Raw genomic sequence first — 19,169 nt, forward strand, 5'->3', positions numbered from 1 at the left:
CCAATTTAATGGATGAATCAGAAATTATATCAGCCAATATTTATAACATCTATTACTTTGCTCACTATTTGATCCATCAATTTAGAATTAAATCTTTACACAAGGTTAGATTAAAAATGCAAAATACTTTTATTTCTAAGAAAATGTCTGTAACCTGAATAAGTTAATGCAAGATATTGAACTGATGTTGAGAGCTGCCATGATGGAAAGTGCAAAAAAAAAAAAAAAAAAAAAAAAAATTGCGTTGATTTGAGATTCTAACAAACCAGGCTGCGGGTTGTCTGCATGCAAGTGAATACGGTTTGACTACCAAAAGTGACAAATTTTCACAGATTGGAATTAAAAGTATTTTATTTGACATTTAAAATGAGTTTGTCAAAAGCAACTTAAAAAGAAAAGAAAAAAAGGCAGTAACAATACTAATGCTGATATCAGTTACAACTTTTTTATAGGTGACATCATAGCTGAAGTTTTTGGTTAGGGTTCCTTCTTTTTGGAGTAAGACTCCTCAAGACAGTCAATGGTTTGTTCAGAAACAGCTCCAGGCCTTCTCTCTTGGATCTCCGAGGGGAACAGCAGTCATTTGGGCTGTCTTGCACCTTTCTTGCCGAGCCGTTTCTCTTGTTTGTGGAATTGAACACTGAATTTGAAGACATGGGTGAAGAAAAAGAATCCACCGGCCTTTTCCCTTCTGCACATCGTCCCTGCTTATGGAATAAGGACTCCCTCCGGCTGACGCTGGGACTGGCAGCCAAGGCCCGAAAGCCATAAGGTGTGGTGACCTTTCCAACATGTTCCAGAGACATGGCTGCACACGTCAAAGGGTCGGAGAGATCCTCTGAGGCAGATTTCTGCAGACGTTTCAGCTTGATCTTGGGTGTAAAACGAAGTTTGGCAGAAATGCATGGTGAACCAGTGGAAGGCCGATGTCTAGGAGACTGTTCTTCTGGACTTTCTGGAGATAGCAGCTTACGTGTGTCCTCCTCTTTTGATTTCTGAAGAGACAATGATAACTTTGGAGGAATAATAAATTTTGGGATTCCTCTAGGGGTTAGTGGTAGATTTTGCCTGGAGAATCCTTTGGGTGTCATGATGTTCTGTAGACTAGCTGAATCCGCTCCACAAGCAAACATTTCTCAAACTTGAGAGTTGAAAATTCTATCTTCTCAGATGCTCCACAGATACTGAGAGTTTACTTCACTTGTAAGAGGTCTTGTATAAAAGTCCTGATGAGTAGCAGGTGAACAGTATCACATTTGATTGGTTCACAGCTGAAATTCCTCTCAAATAGGAAGGGTTTACTGGGGAGTATGATTTTCACAACATTAACAATTACACCTGTTGAAATTATACTTCCCTCACCAACACAAGTTTATAAGGTCACAGACTCTGTGAAACTCTGTAAAAATCCCACAGATCTTTGCAGGGTGAGGGACGCTCCAAGACCATGATATGGTCAGCCTGGTCCTGCCAGTCCAGCAGCTCAATAATCACTGGAACAACAAATTGTTGTTAGTATGTTTACATATTTTAAATTGAATACAGTCAATTAACAATTACCATCACACACCTGCAAGTAATAGATAGGTGCGTGGGAGGGAAGACCAAAAAAAAGTAAAAAATCTAAAAAACAAAAGGAAATCAATCAATCAATCAGAGTAAAAGTGTGTGGGATTTCCTTTTGTTTTTGAAACAGGGAAAAAACACAGCGAGTGTTGCCTACTTACAATGTTGATATATTCCATGTTCCCTGGTTTTCTGGCAATTTTCAATGCCACCTTATCAACAAAACAAAACCTACAATTACATATACAACTTGACAGATGCACTAAATAGTGAACATAACATACATTAAGATGACTTAGTTGATATAATGAGACAAGACCATTTGCTAGCTAATTATTGTAAGGAAATGATGATACCTCAAGGCCATCCTCCAAGAGTTTCCCTTCATAGATGGAGCCGAATCCCCACTTACCAAGCATTCTACCAGTTTCATACCGACTCAGAATGTCTTCTGTTAAAAGATTAATAATAATAGTTGGCATGAAATGACAAGCATGGACAGCAGTGAGTGTAATGTTTGAGGATATGGCAGTAAACTCACCCTCAGTTGTCACGTCCACTCTGTGACATGATGGTGGACTGACGGGACTTTGGTGGACTTGAGCTGGAGGGGTCTGAACCTGCTGATCTGCAGGAGGAACGACTTCAACACCACTAGATAGAGGTTCCTGAAGACCATGATCTTCTCTAGAGCACAGGCACTGTACTCTAGAGAATTTTGATCTAAAGCAGGGAATATCAAACAAAAGCATGGCCCCCCATGACCGCAGCGTTTTCAGGAAGACAATGAGGTTCAGGTTCGTTGGAAACCAACGTGCCCCTAAGCACCGTGGGCGTTGGGGTTAACAAATCGATTTCCTGAGGGCTCCGCAAAGGATTGGGTGTAATTTGATCCCTTTCGAGAGAGGGTGCCCTCAGAGGCCCGCGCATGGCTTCAGGGTCTTTTCCCCGAAGCCATCTTAGAAAGAAGAACAGTCCTCAGATCCATTTTCTCCTGTGAAGGCATCGGGCGAGAGTATGGCTTCGACCCCCAGGCTCATTGAGGGGGAGCTCAAGCTGCAACACTCTCTTTTTGTTGTTGCCTGTGCAAGGAGCCAGGCGCAGATGGCCGGGTCTGCCCCTTGGCAGCAACCCCCCAGGACCGATGACAGCGAGGGATGAACCTCTGAAATGCTGCTGCCTGTTTCTTTGCATCCTGGAACCTCTCGACGACAGTGCTCACAGCATCGCCAAAGAGGCTAGGAGGGGACAGCGGAGCATCAAGGAGGAAAGACTTGTCCTTCTCCTTGATGTCTGAGAGGTTCAACCAAAGGTGTCTCTGTAGCCACCATAGCTGCCATGGAGTGGCCGATGGTGCAGGTCGTCTCCTTAGGGCACTGAGAGAAAGATCAGTGGCTCAATGCAGCTCTTTAATAACACTGGGCCTTTGCCCTCATCCAGGTCCCTGAGCAGGTCAGACTGGTACATTTGCAAAATAGACATAGTGTGTAAGCAAGTGCCAGCCTGACCAGCTGCCATATCCGCCTTGCCCGCCAGCGATGAAGTCGTACGACATGGCTTGCTTTTCCTCTGCGCTTCCCACTTCTTGGCTGGCCAATCAATATTTAATTTAGACACAGCATGAGACACAACCTCTATAAGCTCCTTGTACTGCGGGGATATGGCTGGCGAATCACCAATATCACCAGCATCAATGAGGTCATCTAACTCCTCAGAGCTAGACAATCCCAACATTAAACTATCACTCATAGTGGAAGAAGCCTCAGAGCGGGCTTCCGCATCCCGAGTTTGAGCAGTGCGAACCCCACAAATGAAGCCGCCGCGCTGGGACACTAGACCCAATCCGCAGGGAACGTGAGCCTGGCCGCTCTCTTCTAACAAGGTCAGGGAGGAGCGGAGCGCTCTCAAAGGGAGCTACAAGGGACAGACAACACCAAATAAAAAGCTGTACAAAGCTCCTAGATCAATAATTTTTTACAGCTCATGTCAAGATGTCTGGAGTTTTTTGTCAACTGACATTTGGGAAGATATTTTTTGCAGTGTTTCGTCAGCAGAACAATATATAAAAAAACAAAAAACACATTAAATAACAGTACGACCCACTGAAGAGATGTGTTCTATCCCTCGCAGCCCGCTTTTATTCCCATTAAAAATCAAAGATGGAGCTGCTGTGAATAAGGTCTATTTCTGTGATTTCATGTTAGAGGTTATCCCACCCTCATGAATCAGATAAAGGAGATATCACTGAAAGAGGAAGGGATGATTATGAGGGCACATTTAAAATTAATTATTTTAAAGAATAATAGTGATGTGGACGGAAAAAATCATTTATAATAAATATTTCAATATTCCATTAAAAAACAAGAATTGTCCATTAAATTGACTTGAATTTTTTTTACTTTTAAGGTCACTTCACACATTTAGAAACATTCTTTATTTTCACGTCTGTGTTGTCATATGTCACTAAAGTAATGTGTTTATGACTTTTGGGGGGAAACAATACATTAATAAAACATTAAGGGCTGGGTTCATAGACAGGGCTTAGACTAAACCAGGATTAGACTCAATTAAGACATTTAAGTAGCTTTTATAAATGTGCCTTAGAACATATGTATGCTTTCAGTTAAAACAGCTCAAACATACATTATAGTCTGGGACTAGGCTTAAGCCTTGTTTATGAAACCGGGGTAACGTTAATGTCTGACCTACAAGCTCAAATGCTGTAGTTTACCCGCTAGGCTAGGCTAGGGGACTTTTATTTACACATTCGACAACAATTCCGTTCCGCGAACCGGAAGTGACGCCCTTTTGTTGTGCATCTCGTCATCGCATCGCTAATGTAGCGAATGTTGGCGGGTGTGTATAAAGTATTGGAAATGTTCAACAACCTTGCAGCGAGATTAAACATGACATGCGGAATGTTCTGCTGATATGACAGTTATAATGGAGGTAACGTTCCTGTTCCAGACAACACTACCGCTATAGTTTAGAAAGTTGCTGTCGCTTAAACATAAAATAAAGCAAGAGTTCGAAGGAATTGGATGCCAAAACCAATATTTATAGTATAAACACATGGAAATAAATATATATGTTTCCCTCGGACAATGGGCGTTATCATAAGTGCACACACGTTCTTCTGTATCCTTATTTGATATTCTGTATGGATGATATTTTGTCCCGACAGGTCTGAATAGGGCATTGTGAGATGGATCAAAACCGAAAACGGAGATTAAATAACAGGAAAACTGGGCTTTCTCACTGTAAAGTGGCGAGAGTGGAAGAGCCGGGGGAAGTTCCTGGGAGCAGAGATGTTACAGATACTACAGGATCGTGCAGACATGTCAATACCATCAGATCCTCCAGCCCACAATCTGACAGTGCCAGTAAGACATGTCCAAAACATAGTGAGAAACCTACCTGGGCAGCAGTTTTGTCTATTATATGGGCTCCTATAGTGACCAAATGCTGACTGGGATATCAAATACAGCCTAGATGTGCGTTTCAGTTATGGTGAAAAGAATAAATAGCTCAAAAATTAAGATAAATACAATAAAAATGAATTGCTACAAAATATCCAATAGATTTCTTTCTTGCACATTCTTATGTTTTCATATATTCATATTTGAATTTACTACCACTAACTGAAAAGTACTACGGACAGTGGCAGTTCTACTATGGTAATACTGTGCTATTCCAGTACCATCCTGTTAATGATTATAGTGGTATCAGAAAGTGTGCCTGTCTGGATAAACTGAAACGTTTATTTGAATGCCGTCAGGTCAAGAACAACATGCTGCATGTACCCAGAAGCCTGAAGATGATGCTGTGAAGACCCTGAGCATGACGTTTGGTGAGTTCACAAAAGACTGTCCTCATTAGTTATATATTCATAGATATATTGACCAGGGTTGCATTTCCCAAAATAATAATAATAAAATAATGAATAATAATAATAATAATAATCATTATTGTTATTGTTAATTTTATTATATATATTATAATTCATTTTTACTCTAGTTATAAAAAATGAACATTTGTGTAAATTACAGTTGTACTGGAAAATAAAAAATGGATATTTGATGATAATTATAATAATAATTTTATTTGACTGCATAAGTTAATATATTAATATTTATGTTTTAAATTCTTCACTTTCAAATATTCGAACCCTTGGGCATTTAATGTTCCAAAGCTTCGAGCTTTTATTTTGGCAGAATATTGGTGAAATGCTGTAAACTTCTGTCCACAAAAATGGAAATTATGCATATGTGAAAATAAATAATGCATAACTGACACAGGTTGCGTTTCTAAAAGCGTGAAAAAATTCAGCGCATTCAAAGATGAATTTCGATTATCACACTGAGCTGGATCAGGCTTTTTAGTTCATTTAATTTATTTTTTGTGCAGCCCCATTTGATTATTTTAATTTTATTTCATTAATTATTAGCCTTTCATCAACTCACAAACCCCCAGGGAATTCGCGAATCCCTGTATAGGAAACCCTGCAATAGATAAAACAATATCAATCAACCATGCGAAACAGTCTGAAATGTGTTGAAAAATCAACTGTTTTTCAGATAAGGAACAGTGTGGAACCCGTGCGCTGGGCCGAAAGAAAGGTTTGAGAAGGAAAAGAGACACAGTTGGTGAAGTAGAAACTCAGCAGAAGGAAGTCGAGGATGAAATCCAGCCGGAGGTCGAGATTGACCAAGAGCTGGACAGAGAACTGGAAAACAAATCTCGACAACATAACTTGACCTCTGCGAACGTTCGTAGCATCATTCATGTGAGTGTGGAGTGTTTCTTCAAGACACTAGTTAGCGAAATTTCCTCTAGCATATGAAGCCTTGCATAATCATCTCTGACTTTGTTTTCAGCATGTAGCTCAACATATTTACTGTCCATTTGCAGGAAGTGATTACCAATGAGCATGTTGTGGCCATGATGAAAGCAGCTATCAGTGATACTGAACCCATTCCTGTGTTTGTGAGTATAGATGTTTTTTAATCAACTGCTCTGCTAGAAAGTAGTTGGCAGTTTTTAAAAGGGGCATTAGATACTATTTAAAAAAAATATTATTTGGATTATTGGGTTTAATAGAATATATTATGTAAGGGTTAATGCCCGACGAGGTGTCCATTGTCAGGTATTAATGGACGATGGCGAGGTCGCCTCCACCGAAGTCCATTAATACCTGACAATGGACACCTCGAAGGGCATTAACCCGCTTATACCATGGTCACTTGCCAAATAACACATTTTTAAAACATTAGTTTATATTTTAATTAGTTTTACAATCGAAATCTAAAGTTTTTACAAACAATAACTTGGTTTCCCTGGTTACGCCTGACGGTTTATTTAGCAACCGGAGATATTTATAGTCCGCTCGGCTCGTAGAACCCTTCAGTTTACTGCCTGTTGCTATGGTTACTCACAGCTGATGTAGCCGGCGCATTTATTTATTAATTTCGAACGGTAAACAGTCAGTTTCACCAGAACTCCTTTACTAGGTGCCCTCTATCACTTTTTAATGGACACCCTGCAGCCAATCAGAATCGAGTATTCACCCAGACCATGGTATAATACACATTATTTTTCACATACTTTACATTATTGTAGCTCCTCTATTCCTGGTCTGTCTGAAACATGCTGATTTCTACAAAGCCTCTCCTTCCTATAAGTGCTCTGATTGGCCAGCTGACATTGTGCGTTGTGATTGGCCAAACACCTCTAGCAAGTGTCGGAAATGTAACGCTCCTTACCATAATATCGAGCTTCAACTTCTAAGGCTTCATTTGTAAACACACAGTTATTAATAATGTCATCGGTTTTACCATATCAGTTCGAGCCTGAAAATGCGGACGATTAAGCCGATCAAAACCAATTTCGCAAGCATGACTTCAGCAGAACGTTTCACAGTGACAAGTAGTCTGCATATAGCCGGCGTTGTACTCTCCCAGGTTCAGCTGTTCTCTGTAAAATGTGCTGTGCACAAACAAACCTTTTGGTTGTACTGCTCAGGAACAGCTTTATAAATAAATCTTAACCTCTGATTAACCTCTGAAAGCAAAAAAGGGGTTTGCTTTCGCAGCCAAACTCACAGCGTCTCCGCGACATGACAACAACACTGAAACCTCGTAACCTCTGATATTTTACATTGTAATGTGCAAGTTTGAGGAAGAAATATCTGGACTTCGATCGAGCCGTTTTTGGCAGGTGTGGATCAGTGTTCTCTGTTAGATAGAATAAATCCCTTTGTGGGAGACCATGAGCTTTGTACCATCGTATGCATGCACAAACAGATACATTACACACTACAGGAAAAGTAGAACATTAAAAAACATCATATGACCCCTTTAAGCTCACACATTTCTCTCTCTGTCTCACAGGAGCCCAAGATGACTCGTTCTAAACTGAAGGAGGTTGTGGAGAAAGGAGTTGTAAGTTGCTTTGATTGTATACGAGCATGCATTACACTGCTGCATATTTACAGTTATCTATTTTAATTTTGCAGTATTTATTTTACGGTTACATATTTTAATAGCTACCTAATATTTTAGCTTGTTAGCATGAAATGTCCTCCGAAAAAAATGTTCAGAGACCTGAGAACATAAATGCAATGAGGTGTTTTTGTTGTTTTTATAGGTCATTCCTGCTTGGAACATTTCGCCAATTAAGAAGTCATCGGAGGTAAAGGTAACCAACAAGAAATCATGTACAAGAAAAGGACCAGGCTGTTATATGCAGAATATATTATTAAATGGTGTTTGCACTTACAGAAGGGACCCCAGTTTGTGGATATTCCTTTAGAAGATGAAGACTCCTCTGATGAAGAGTATCGGCCTGATGAAGAGGACGAGGATGAGACAGCTGAGGAGGTTGGAGAGAAAGATTTTTGTCAGTCATTTGATACTTTCTTGTCGGAATGGTTTTTGTAGAGACTGTGTTTGTGTGTGTGTGTGTGCATGGTAGACCCTTCTGGAAAGTGACTTTGAGAATTCGTCTTCTCCACGGGCGAGTCGAGTGAACCTAAACAGATCACATTCTGAACATGAGGAGGACGGAGCCAGCAGCTCCAGACTGGTAAGACTATATGCTATAGCTAAAAGTAATATAATATGTATTTTTCAACATTTTGTTGAAAACAAACCATTCAAAAGTTTGGGGTCAGTAAAGATGTTTTAATGTTTTTGAAAGAAGTCTCTTATGCTTATGAAGACTGCATTTTTTAAAAATAAATCATCATTTCATAAATAAAAAACTGTAAAAACAGTGATATTGTGAAATATTATTACAATTTAAAATAACCTTTCTGTTTTAGTATATTGTGAAATGCAATTTATTCCTGTGGTGTGAATTTTTAGGCACTTTTACTTCAGAAATCATTCTAATATGCTGGTTTGCTGCTCAAGAAACATGATCAATGTTGAAACATTTATAGAAACCATAACATTTTGTTTTCAGGATTCTTTGATGAATGGAAGAGCATTTATTTCAAATTGAAATAATTTATAACATCATAAATGTCTTTACTCTCACTTTGGAAATCAATTTTATGTGTCCTTGCTGAATAAAAGTATCAATTTCTCTATATACTTTAAGAACTTCTTGCCCTGCAATAGCTTTATGACCTCAGATTTTTTTTCCCAATTAGAGAAGCCATACTTTCAATCAAACAGCCATTATTACTATGAAGCCAAAATGTTTAATACAAGAAGCAGAATACAACAGTTTAAATCAGAATTTAAGCAATTTCTTTTAAAACTCTCAGAAAAACAAAACAAATTACTATACACAAAAACATATTTTTTACCCATTTCTACAGAGCCTTCGCAGATCCAGGCACCTGACAGTAGCTGTCACCCCGATGGGACCTCCCCCACCCCCACCGGCCCCCTCCAGGGCCCCACCAGATTGCAGCTTCTTAGAGAAACTCCATGCGGTAGATGAGGAGCTGGCCATCGGCCCTGACTGCATTGAGTCTTTTCAGGTGCATCTCACTTCACTCCTATTGTTTGTGTAGTTTCTATTCGCATTTCTTCTATTAACAGTAAAACCAAGAGGTATATGGACATTTAAGTCACATTGAATGTAATTGCAAACAAATTATCAAACCATTTATTTTTATTATATAATTTATCTTATGCATTCTGTGGCTGAAGCAAAACAATTCATTCAATTCAATTAAAAAATACAGTAAAAACAGTAATATTGTGAAACATGATTACAATTTAAAGGGGTCATGACATGAGACATCAAATTTGCCTTGATCTTTTGACATATAAGGGGTCTTTGTACCATTAAGTTTCATAGCTTAAAACAATCTCCTCATTATAAGCATTTATTTAATCAAGCTCCAAAAATGGCCCAGTTTGATGTTGCGGGATCTGTGATGTCACACTGGCAAATACATACAGGTGTGCTACTTAATATTTTTGTGGAAACTGTGATACATCCATAATACTTTTTTTCCATGAATCTTTGATGAATAGAAAGTTCAAAAGAGCACATTTTATTTTAAATATTATTTTTAATATTTCTTAAAATGGAATCTCTATTTGGCATTAGAGTCTCACTAGCGCTAATGGAGAGGAGAGCCTGATTTCATTTCGAACGCGATCCAAACGACCACTGAGAGACGTCCCCATGGGCCTGCTGGAGGCGGAGCTGCGTGCTCCTGACATCACTCCAGACATGTATGAGTTTGGCTCCGCCCCTGAGGACAGAGAATGGACCCATTGGTTGCAGGGTCTCATGACTTCAGATATGGAGAATGAAGGTATGGATGGGTCGAAATAGTAAACGTATGCATATGCTTCCTTAGATGCGTTTCTCAAAAACGCTCTTATTCTCTTGCCAGAGGAGGGTGATGATGAAGATGATCCTGAGTACAATTTTCTGGCTGAAATTGATGAGCCTGATGTGGAGGACTATAGGAATGACAAAGCAGTGCGCATCACCAGTGAGTTCATTTGAGAGAAATTATTGGCAGATCATTTGTGATAGTTTGATATTAATCACCTTCTTTCCTTTGTTACTCAGAAAAGGAAGTGAATGACTTGATGGAGGAACTATTTGACACAGTAAGGATTTTAATTCATATCTTATAATCTTATAACTAAGGATGTGCAAGAATACATGTTTTCAAAATTGACTAGTCATCAGTTGCTTGATCGAAAGGGCCCAATGATTTCCACGATACGGAAAACGTGGACGGAATAGCAGAATCCAGTCTTAAAATTCGATTTTACCTGTATATAACATGGAGTGTCACGGAATGCGTCAAATTTATGCATTTAGTAAGTTTTATGCTATTTGTTTGATTGCCACCATTTGATAATAAATTTGTATTAAATCATAAACACAGAATCCATAAGAATTAAAACAGACAACACAGAATTTCTGGGAAAATATAAAACAATTCATAGGGCACTATTATTGTTAGAATTTTAATAAATTGCTAAAGATTTATAAATTAAAATCATTAGATATCCTTTATGATTATTAAAATGTAAGACTATTAAAATGGAATCCAGAAAATTTAAATGAAAAACACAGAAATTGGGAAATACTAAAAATTTGCGGGGGGAAAATTAATTTCATAAGGCCCTGCTGAATGATGAACTACAAAAGTAGTTCAAAATCCTCGATAATCAGTTAGGTAGTTGTGGAACTGTCAAGACCAATCCCTACTTATAGCATGCATCTGTTTTTCTTTTTCTCTGCTTAACTTCTCCATTACCTGTAGTTTCAAGATGACGTAGGGGGTCAGGAAGAAGACGGACATGAAGAAGAAGAGGAAAAAGAGGAAGAGGAGAGTCCCCTGCAAGAGCCGCCTGGCATTCTGGAGAATATTCAGTATGTCCATCCTCAGTTTCACAACCACCACATCATATATTTAGATGACACAACTGATATACAATTGCACTTTGAGGTGAAATGTTTGCTATGTGTAGGTATGAGGACCCATTAGCAGATGTCTTGAAGCAGCGCTATCGTACAGTACGGGAGCAGCTGGCGGCTGTGAGGAAACGGAAGGCTCTGCTGAAGAGTAAAGGAGTATCTGGACCTCCAGTCTGCCCTCAACACACTTCCATCCCCATAACATCCATGACCCTGAACACAGCTCAGAAACTACAGCTACAGCAGCAGATCCAGCAGGTCTACAAAGATTTGGTCAATTTAAAGAAGTGCAACTAACAAACTATTAAGAGTTTCTCCTTTGACTTTAAGGAGACGTTTGGGTTTTTTTATTCATTGGTTTTTCACTGGCTTTTTTTTCTTTTTCTTTTTTTTGTCCTGCAGCATGTGCAGCTCCTCACACAGTTGAACATGTTGAGCAGCTCAGTCAAGGGTCTGGAGACAGAAGCTTCAACAAGCAGACAGTTCCTGGTGAGCCAAACACACATATTTCAGAAACACCCTAGGATGTACACAGATACATGTTAATATCATTTATCGTTTTCTCTCTTTTCTATTGTCCTCTCTCAGTTGGAGCTGCAGATGTTTGCCCAACGTGGAGAGCAGACTTGTGGTCCAGCAGAGCACGGCTTCACCAGCATCTTCAAGTCCTGCAACCTTCAGGGTGCTATTTCTCTGCTGGAGGAACTAGATCAGTCACCCAAGGGTGACCCTACAGTCCCGAGGCCATGTTTCCCTGGTAATTTATCTAAATGTGGCTGCCTTTTGTATACTCTCACATATTCCCTTCATTGTCTGAAAGCCAAATAGTTTTAGTCAGTGTAAGTTATACTAAAGTTAAAGAAGTCTTACTTTCACTCACCATCTGATTGTAGTAGTAATTCAGAAACAAAAACACTGTTGCACACTTTTTTTGCCAATTGTAACTGGAAACGTTCTAGTGTTAATCTTTTTGCTCTTTGTTTGCTTGTTTAATTGTGTAGGATGTCAGATTCCTGCTCCTTTGGCCTGGTTGATGGCGACTCGGCCAGTGTTTCTCTACCCAGAGCTGCTTCCTTCAATCCAGCTACGCCCTTCTAGATTCAAAGGACAGTTTACTTCAGCAGAAGATTGGTACTACACTCACGCATCAACCTGAATCATTATACATTCTTTAAAAAGGTACTCAAACAACACTGCTTTACTCTGTCATCAGTCTTGTTGTTCTAGGTCATAAGCACTTAAGAACTACCCTACACCCACTGCAGATGACTTGTCGCTATCTGCTTGCTGCTAGAAGCGTTGTCAGTTTGAAATCACACATCCGTGATGCATGTCATAAGCCCTTTCCCAATGTCATTAAGGTGAGTGAATGAACACATATATAGGAAAAATGATCATGACATTGTGACAGCATGCTTCAGCATTCTTCAGAGAGTCCGTTTTAAGCTGTGCTGCGGTTCAAATGATGATGCATTATATAATGTAATAATATGTGTTCAAATTATTGAAAGTTATGATAAAGTGATCCTTGTGGATTAGAGGGAAGAATATGTAGACCCACTTTTTTCAGTACTTGGAATTTATTGGCCAGACTGACTACACACATACTGTGCATGTATAAAACTTGAGAAATTTGACTGAAGAAAAAAATACACAACAGATTTGCTATTTATTGCAAATTTACATATTTCACCACATTTCAAGTTAGAATTTCACTCAGATCAGACACTGATCATATAACAGAGAAGTATCTCCAAGTGTGAATCTGTGTGACCCCTGTGTGAACCTTTGCAAGATCTTCATGGGTAAATATTTCACCCTCAATGGAATATGAATGCACCATTAAGTTTTTTGTCATGTTTTTCAGACATACTTTTTAGAGGGGAAATGCCCCTCCATGCCCTTGGCCTGTAAGAGGGTGAGTCCTTGTGAGCAGCGCCCCCCAGTGGAGAGAGAAAAGAGCCTCATGCCTGATTGGCTCTCGGTATAACTGCCTATAATCCTGATCTGTTTTTGTAAATCCGTCTGTTCTTAATTTTCTGTATCTACCAAGTGGTGAAAAATCTGATTTATATGTAATCTGCAACCTCTCTCTCCTGTAGAAAAACCTCAAGTGCATTTATGAGCATGTAAGAACGTTTAACCAACTATCTGGTAACTCCCAGACTACTGAATCTCCAGATCCAGGACCAGACTGTAGTTTTACTCCAGGCATGTGTTACCCTCCCAGCCTTCCTGAAGACCTTGCTAAGACACTTGTACCTTCACTGCAGGGTCCATGCAAAAAGAAGAAAAACAAGACTGCTAAATCCATCAAGCCTTTAAAACCTCCCCTGTTAGCTGAGAAGCTAGAGGTGGTTCTCAACCAGTTTCCAACACTTTTACCAAAAGCTGTTACGGTTTCAAGTCCATCACTTTCCCACCCTCCTCATCTTGCACCGGTTCTGAGGCCAAAACCGAATCTATGCTTGTCTGGAAATAAAACTATGAAGGGGCATGTAGAGAGACCGATCATACTATCTAGCCTGTCAAACGTGTCTCCAGTGGGACGAAACCAAGATGGTGCAGTTGTCACTTTACTGACTGCTCCAGTCGCACCTGAACTGAGGGCTGTTCCTGTGAAAAATGCTGTAGAAACTCCAATGGGTGTCTCTGGTTCTCCAAAGAGAGCTCAAGTTGGTGCAACCCAGGGGGGCGTAATCATCAGTTTACCTGCTGCTATGACACCAGAGCTGAATTCCTGTCCTTCAGGGCATATAACTGTGAACCAAACTGCGCAAATAATCACCTCTAACATTGAACCAGCCACTCCCAGAGGGTCAAACCTCATCATTACTCTTCAACCGCCTCCAGTTCCCAACACCTTAATATGTCCCACCCCAATCATAAAGACGAACGCCCCATTGTCTAAAGATCATATTAGTCAGCACTGTGGCACACTGCTTAAACTTATACCGAGGGACTCTGGTGGTCTAGCTCAAGTATATCAAAAACCTCTTAATCGGTTTCTTCTCCTCCCTCCAGGCTATGTGTTTGCAAGCAGTAGCTTTGGCCATCAAACCTTAAAACACTCATCAGCTCTGAATAGCACAGAGGTAAAACACAGTATGCAAAAGAGAACTCCAGATAATTTCCACAGCGCTGATGGGCCACAAGGAGGACCATCACAGATGTCTTCCATTCAAGAGTGCTTGCAAGAAACTGCATTAGCAGAAGAAGAGCTGAATATTGATGATGGAATTGAGAATGAGGTAGAAGAGTATGGTGAGAAGGACTCCAGAGAGCTCTTTCTCACTCTTTCTGAATCCTCTGGGAGCCCGACGCCCAGCCTCGACGGGGAAGATGCTGACATGGAGATGGTTTTGGGCAGGGGAGAGAAACTAGAAGAGCAGAAAGCAAAAGAAAGGCAAGGTACCAGTTTGCAGATTGGGGAGGAGGAAACAGGTGGAGCTGACAATGTTTCAGACATTCCATTTGTTTCAGAACTTCAGGTGAGATCATTTTTATGTTTTTCGTGACATTAATGAACTGAATGCTAATACTGAATACTAATTTTGCAAACCTTACAAAGCGCTCTCTCTCTCTCTCTCTCTGTTAAGAACCTGTCAATAATGTGTCCTGGTCATATTTCACTCCCAAAAAACTAAAAATTATTGTGATTTTCTGTTACTATGTTTTACTATTTACTTTAAATATAAATTATATTATGTATATTTATTTTATATTTAAATATTTAAGCATCATATCTGATGGTAATCACAAAAAACTAGTAAAATATCTGTATACATAAATAAAATAGTAATATAATAATGTTTTAAATTGTCATAAATATACATGTTAAGGTCCTTGCACACTGAGTCCGAAATTCTCGAAAATTGTGTTTTGACAATTCAGAGCCACCGAAAAAACGCATATGAAAATTTCGGACTTGGTGTGCAAGGACCTTTACATTGCAAAAACTTTCTAAAAATAGGCATCATTTTCTTTATGCAAAATAGAAAGTATAAGACTTTCTATTTTGCATAAAGAAAATGATGCCTATTTTTAGAAAGTTTTTGCAATGTAAAGGTCCTTGCACACCAAGTCCGAAATTTTCATATGCGTTTTTTCTTTTGGGATAAAATATGAACATGTGTTCTCATGAGATTCATCTAGTAAAAGCTGGAGTTCCCATTTATGCATTTTGTATTTATGAGACTTTTTCACTTAATTAGTTAACCTTATCATTGTAAACACCAGGAAACCGTGGAGAAATTCTCACACATGGCCACAAAGACAAGATCTGAAAATGAAGGAATACCAGATGATGTTAAATTAAACCATCAACCTCCAGGTCAGTGCAGTCATTGAATAGGAGTACACCAAAAACAAGATGTTATTGAATTCAGCACATTCTGTAGCTCGAAAAAATTGCTGTAAAAGTAAGCGGACACATATACAGAAATACTAATTAATGTGCAAATGTCTCTGTTAATCTAAATTGAATAAATGTGGCACTCTCAGGTGTCCATCGTACCCACACTGAGGAGATGGCTGAGGAGACCCCTTTTGTCCTTCACAATGGTGCACCTGATGACGATCCCTACAGAGACGCTAAAGATGTTGCCTTTGCCCAAGCTTACCTGGAGAAGGCAAGAAATATTTGGATATGCACGTATAATATTTATATGTGCACAGATAATAATTGCACAGTATTTCTGCCTGTCAGATTTTACATATTCAGTCTAAAATGTCCCAGAACTGTCTGTCTGTCTCTCTCCAGGTGTATGAGGTGCTGCAGATGGTACCAGGGAAGGTGGACGAGTTCCTGTGTGTTCTGTCTGAGTTTGAGAAAGATCCAGAAAGTCGCACATCACTCGAGCTGCTGACGAGACTCAAGCCTGTGCTGAGCGACTGGCCTGAACTGCTTCAAGATTTTGCTGCTTTCCTGCATCCAGATCAAGCCAGAGAGTGTGGCATGGTAGAGGAGAATTAACAATACCTTCATATGCATTGCTAAATATAGCACACAATCATAAAATTTCATGGTACAAATGTGATGCTGTTCTTAATGTGTCACTTTAGCTGGCAGAACAGCAGGCGTTTGAGCGCAGCAGACGGTTTCTACGCCAGCTGGAGTGTACTTTTGGAGAGCAGTCAGCTCTCTATAGGAAAGTGGTGCATATTTTACAAAGGGGTCCATCACAGGATCTTGCTGACTTCAAAGAGGTACCAAAAAGAGCACAAGCAGACAAACAGTCCTACCTTCTTGTGGCATTTTAGCATGTCTTCACTTTCTTTTTCTTTTCAGATAAAAACTCAAATAACATTGCTGTTCCGTGATCACACTGACTTGCTAGAGGAATTCTGGGAATTTTTTAAACAGCTATACCCCCAAGTGCAAGATGAGGATCATGCAGACAATGTGTCCAATGTGGAAACGAATCAGGGCTTGGAAGAAAGCCAGTCCTGTCAGCCAATCAGAATTGTCATACCAGATAAAAAAGTGGAGCCAGACAAAAGAGCCAATAAACATAGAAGAAAAAGAGACAAACATGCTCAGGTACCACACGAGGAGACCATCTCCTCTTATAGGTCACTTTTCCTATATATTCAATGTCTATAGAGATCTCAAGCCACTTGAATTGTGTTCTCCGTAATGTCTGTTTTTTTTTGTTTTTTTTATCTAACACAATATATAATCCTCATCTCTCTCAGAAGGCAGAAATAAAAAAGAACAAGGCCAAGAAAAACAGTGCAGAGTTGGAAAAGAAGGCAGCTGAAGCTTCTTCAGTGGACAGTCAACAGTCTTTATCTAATGCCACAGGAAGCTCAGTCTGTGCCAAAAATATCTCCCGCACACCAAATGGGAAAAAAGTAGTCCTCTGGACGAGGTTAGAATTGTTGTGCAACATTCATGTCTGATATTACACAATCGTTTCTTTTCTTTCTTTTTTATCGTAGATCATTTAATTTCAGAAATATTTTTGCTGTTATCAGGGTTGTGTGCCATTCAGAACTGAATTGGGAAGGGCCTTCAAGAACTTAATTTAAACAGAGGTAGCAAACAGGATGTATAATTAAAATTTAGATTTGAGATTAAGAAAATAGATAAATGAATGTGCTGTAAATTCATCACATGTGGTCTCACTTTTGGATCCATTAGATTATTTTAAAAATCAGTGTTGCTACTAATAGAAATGTGTAAAAATCAGTGTATTTTGAAATTTATATTGTATTTATATTCTAACATTTATAATGTTACAAAAGATTTTTATTTCAAATAAATGCAATTATTTCGAACATTATATTCTAAGAATCCTGAAAAATTCGGTTTCCTCAAAAATATGAATATTGAATCATGTGGTGGCTGCTTCAAATTCAGCTTTGCTATCACAGGAATAAATAACATTTTAACATATATTTACATATAAAAGTTATTTTTAATCGTAATAATATTTCACAATATAACTGTATTTTACTGTATTTTTAATCAAATAAATGCAGCCTTGGTGAGCATAAGAGAAGTTTTCTTTCAAAAACACAAAAAAACTCAAGAACAGTAGTGTCTCATGGAGTAAATTATCAAAAATGAGTTCAAATGTATTATTTGTATCACTTGTGGTGGACAGTTATAATTTTGTGCATGTGTTTCTTTGAATTACAAATCAGTAATTCCTCATTCTGTCTTTTAAATGTAAATTCAATCCTATGGATTGTGGCCTATTCTATTCAAATTCACAATAATTATTTGAACGGAAGCTAATGCTTAATTTCTGATTCTTGTGCAACCCTGTTTATTTATATAGGTAGCTGACTTAGCTGTGTACTTCTACAAAAGTGTGAAGTTTTAACAGATTTAGATGTACATTAAGGTTATAAAATAAATGTATCTGTGTTTTGTTTGTGTGATGATAAGGGAGGCAGACCATGTAATACTGACCACCTGTCAGCGGAGAGGAGCCAAGCCAGCCACGTTTAATGCCATCGCAGCCCAACTTGGCAACAAAACAGCCAACGAGGTTTGAGCTCTGTCTGAGTTTTCACTTCATTTTATTAATGGCAATATTTCTTATTTTATTAATGCCAATATTTCTTATTTTATTTTGGGATTCTTATTTTTACACATTGGCAGTGTGCGGTAATCCATCTAACCCAGTGTGTACTGCAGTCAGGTCAACCATTATAAGTCACATCTTAGGAAATCAACCCATTTTTCTTTTTTCTCTTTAGGTTTTTGAGCGCTTTCAAGACCTCATTAAGTTGTTCCGCAAATCCAGCAAGTTACATCGCACAAACCAATCGGACACAGAGCTCCAGTCCGGTACAATAGAAGATGAACCAGACTGAGATTAAAATTTTGTTGAACAATTTGAACAATGAGTGCAGGCTGGACCTGCTACCTGAACTGATTCAGAAGCAATGTAACACTTTGTTTTGTGTTACTTGAACATAAGAAACACCATATAGTATTAGGAAATGTGGTTTCCTTGGGACAAGATATATTTATGGTTCTATTTTCTCAAGGCAGACATTAAAAATATTGTGGAATTATTATTTGTGATTTTTTTTTTAAATGACAGACAGTGAATTGTCTTAATTATTATTAATATTGTTTCCTGTTAATTATTATTACAATCATATGAATTGTTCTTGTATAATTTTATGTGAAGGAATATCACAAAATAAATTATTTAATTTATTATCGTGAATAAATGAGT

General features: G+C 38.7%; 2 protein-coding genes across 3 annotated transcripts; one reads left to right on the plus strand and one right to left on the minus strand.

Moving 5' to 3' along the window:
- Positions 1–1,427: 1,427 nt before the first annotated feature.
- On the minus strand, positions 1,428–2,411 carry LOC311094261 (uncharacterized protein). The gene is made up of 4 exons (XM_084132081.1): positions 2,108–2,411; positions 1,923–2,017; positions 1,728–1,778; positions 1,428–1,493 (listed from the first exon to the last, which is right to left on the minus strand). The coding sequence occupies exons 1-4, from the start codon at positions 2,316–2,318 to the stop codon at positions 1,491–1,493; spliced, it is 360 nt and encodes a 119-aa protein (XP_083988207.1). The 5' UTR covers positions 2,319–2,411; the 3' UTR covers positions 1,428–1,490.
- A 1,941-nt stretch (positions 2,412–4,352) lies between these two features.
- gon4la (gon-4 like a) lies at positions 4,353–19,151 on the plus strand. 2 transcript variants are annotated; one of them, XM_084130226.1, is made up of 29 exons: positions 4,353–4,515; positions 4,751–4,949; positions 5,345–5,416; positions 6,144–6,352; positions 6,478–6,552; positions 7,956–8,006; positions 8,212–8,256; positions 8,346–8,444; positions 8,539–8,649; positions 9,392–9,556; positions 10,135–10,345; positions 10,427–10,528; positions 10,609–10,649; positions 11,315–11,424; positions 11,523–11,727; positions 11,872–11,958; positions 12,058–12,226; positions 12,471–12,600; positions 12,683–12,830; positions 13,337–13,453; positions 13,572–14,960; positions 15,709–15,802; positions 15,973–16,100; positions 16,232–16,429; positions 16,534–16,677; positions 16,760–17,011; positions 17,167–17,342; positions 18,368–18,470; positions 18,682–19,151. In XM_084130226.1, exons 2-29 carry the CDS (start codon positions 4,772–4,774, stop codon positions 18,796–18,798), a joined length of 4,926 nt encoding a protein of 1,641 aa, XP_083986352.1. In that variant the 5' UTR covers positions 4,353–4,515; positions 4,751–4,771; the 3' UTR covers positions 18,799–19,151. The 2 variants fall into 2 exon arrangements, with proteins under 2 accessions (XP_083986352.1, XP_083986351.1); XM_084130225.1 differs by having other exon boundaries at positions 4,355–4,515; positions 8,212–8,262.
- Positions 19,152–19,169: the final 18 nt, after the last annotated feature.

Source organism: Abramis brama (assembly GCF_963993115.1).
Source record: "Abramis brama genome assembly, chromosome: 12".
NCBI lineage: Eukaryota > Metazoa > Chordata > Actinopteri > Cypriniformes > Leuciscidae > Abramis > Abramis brama.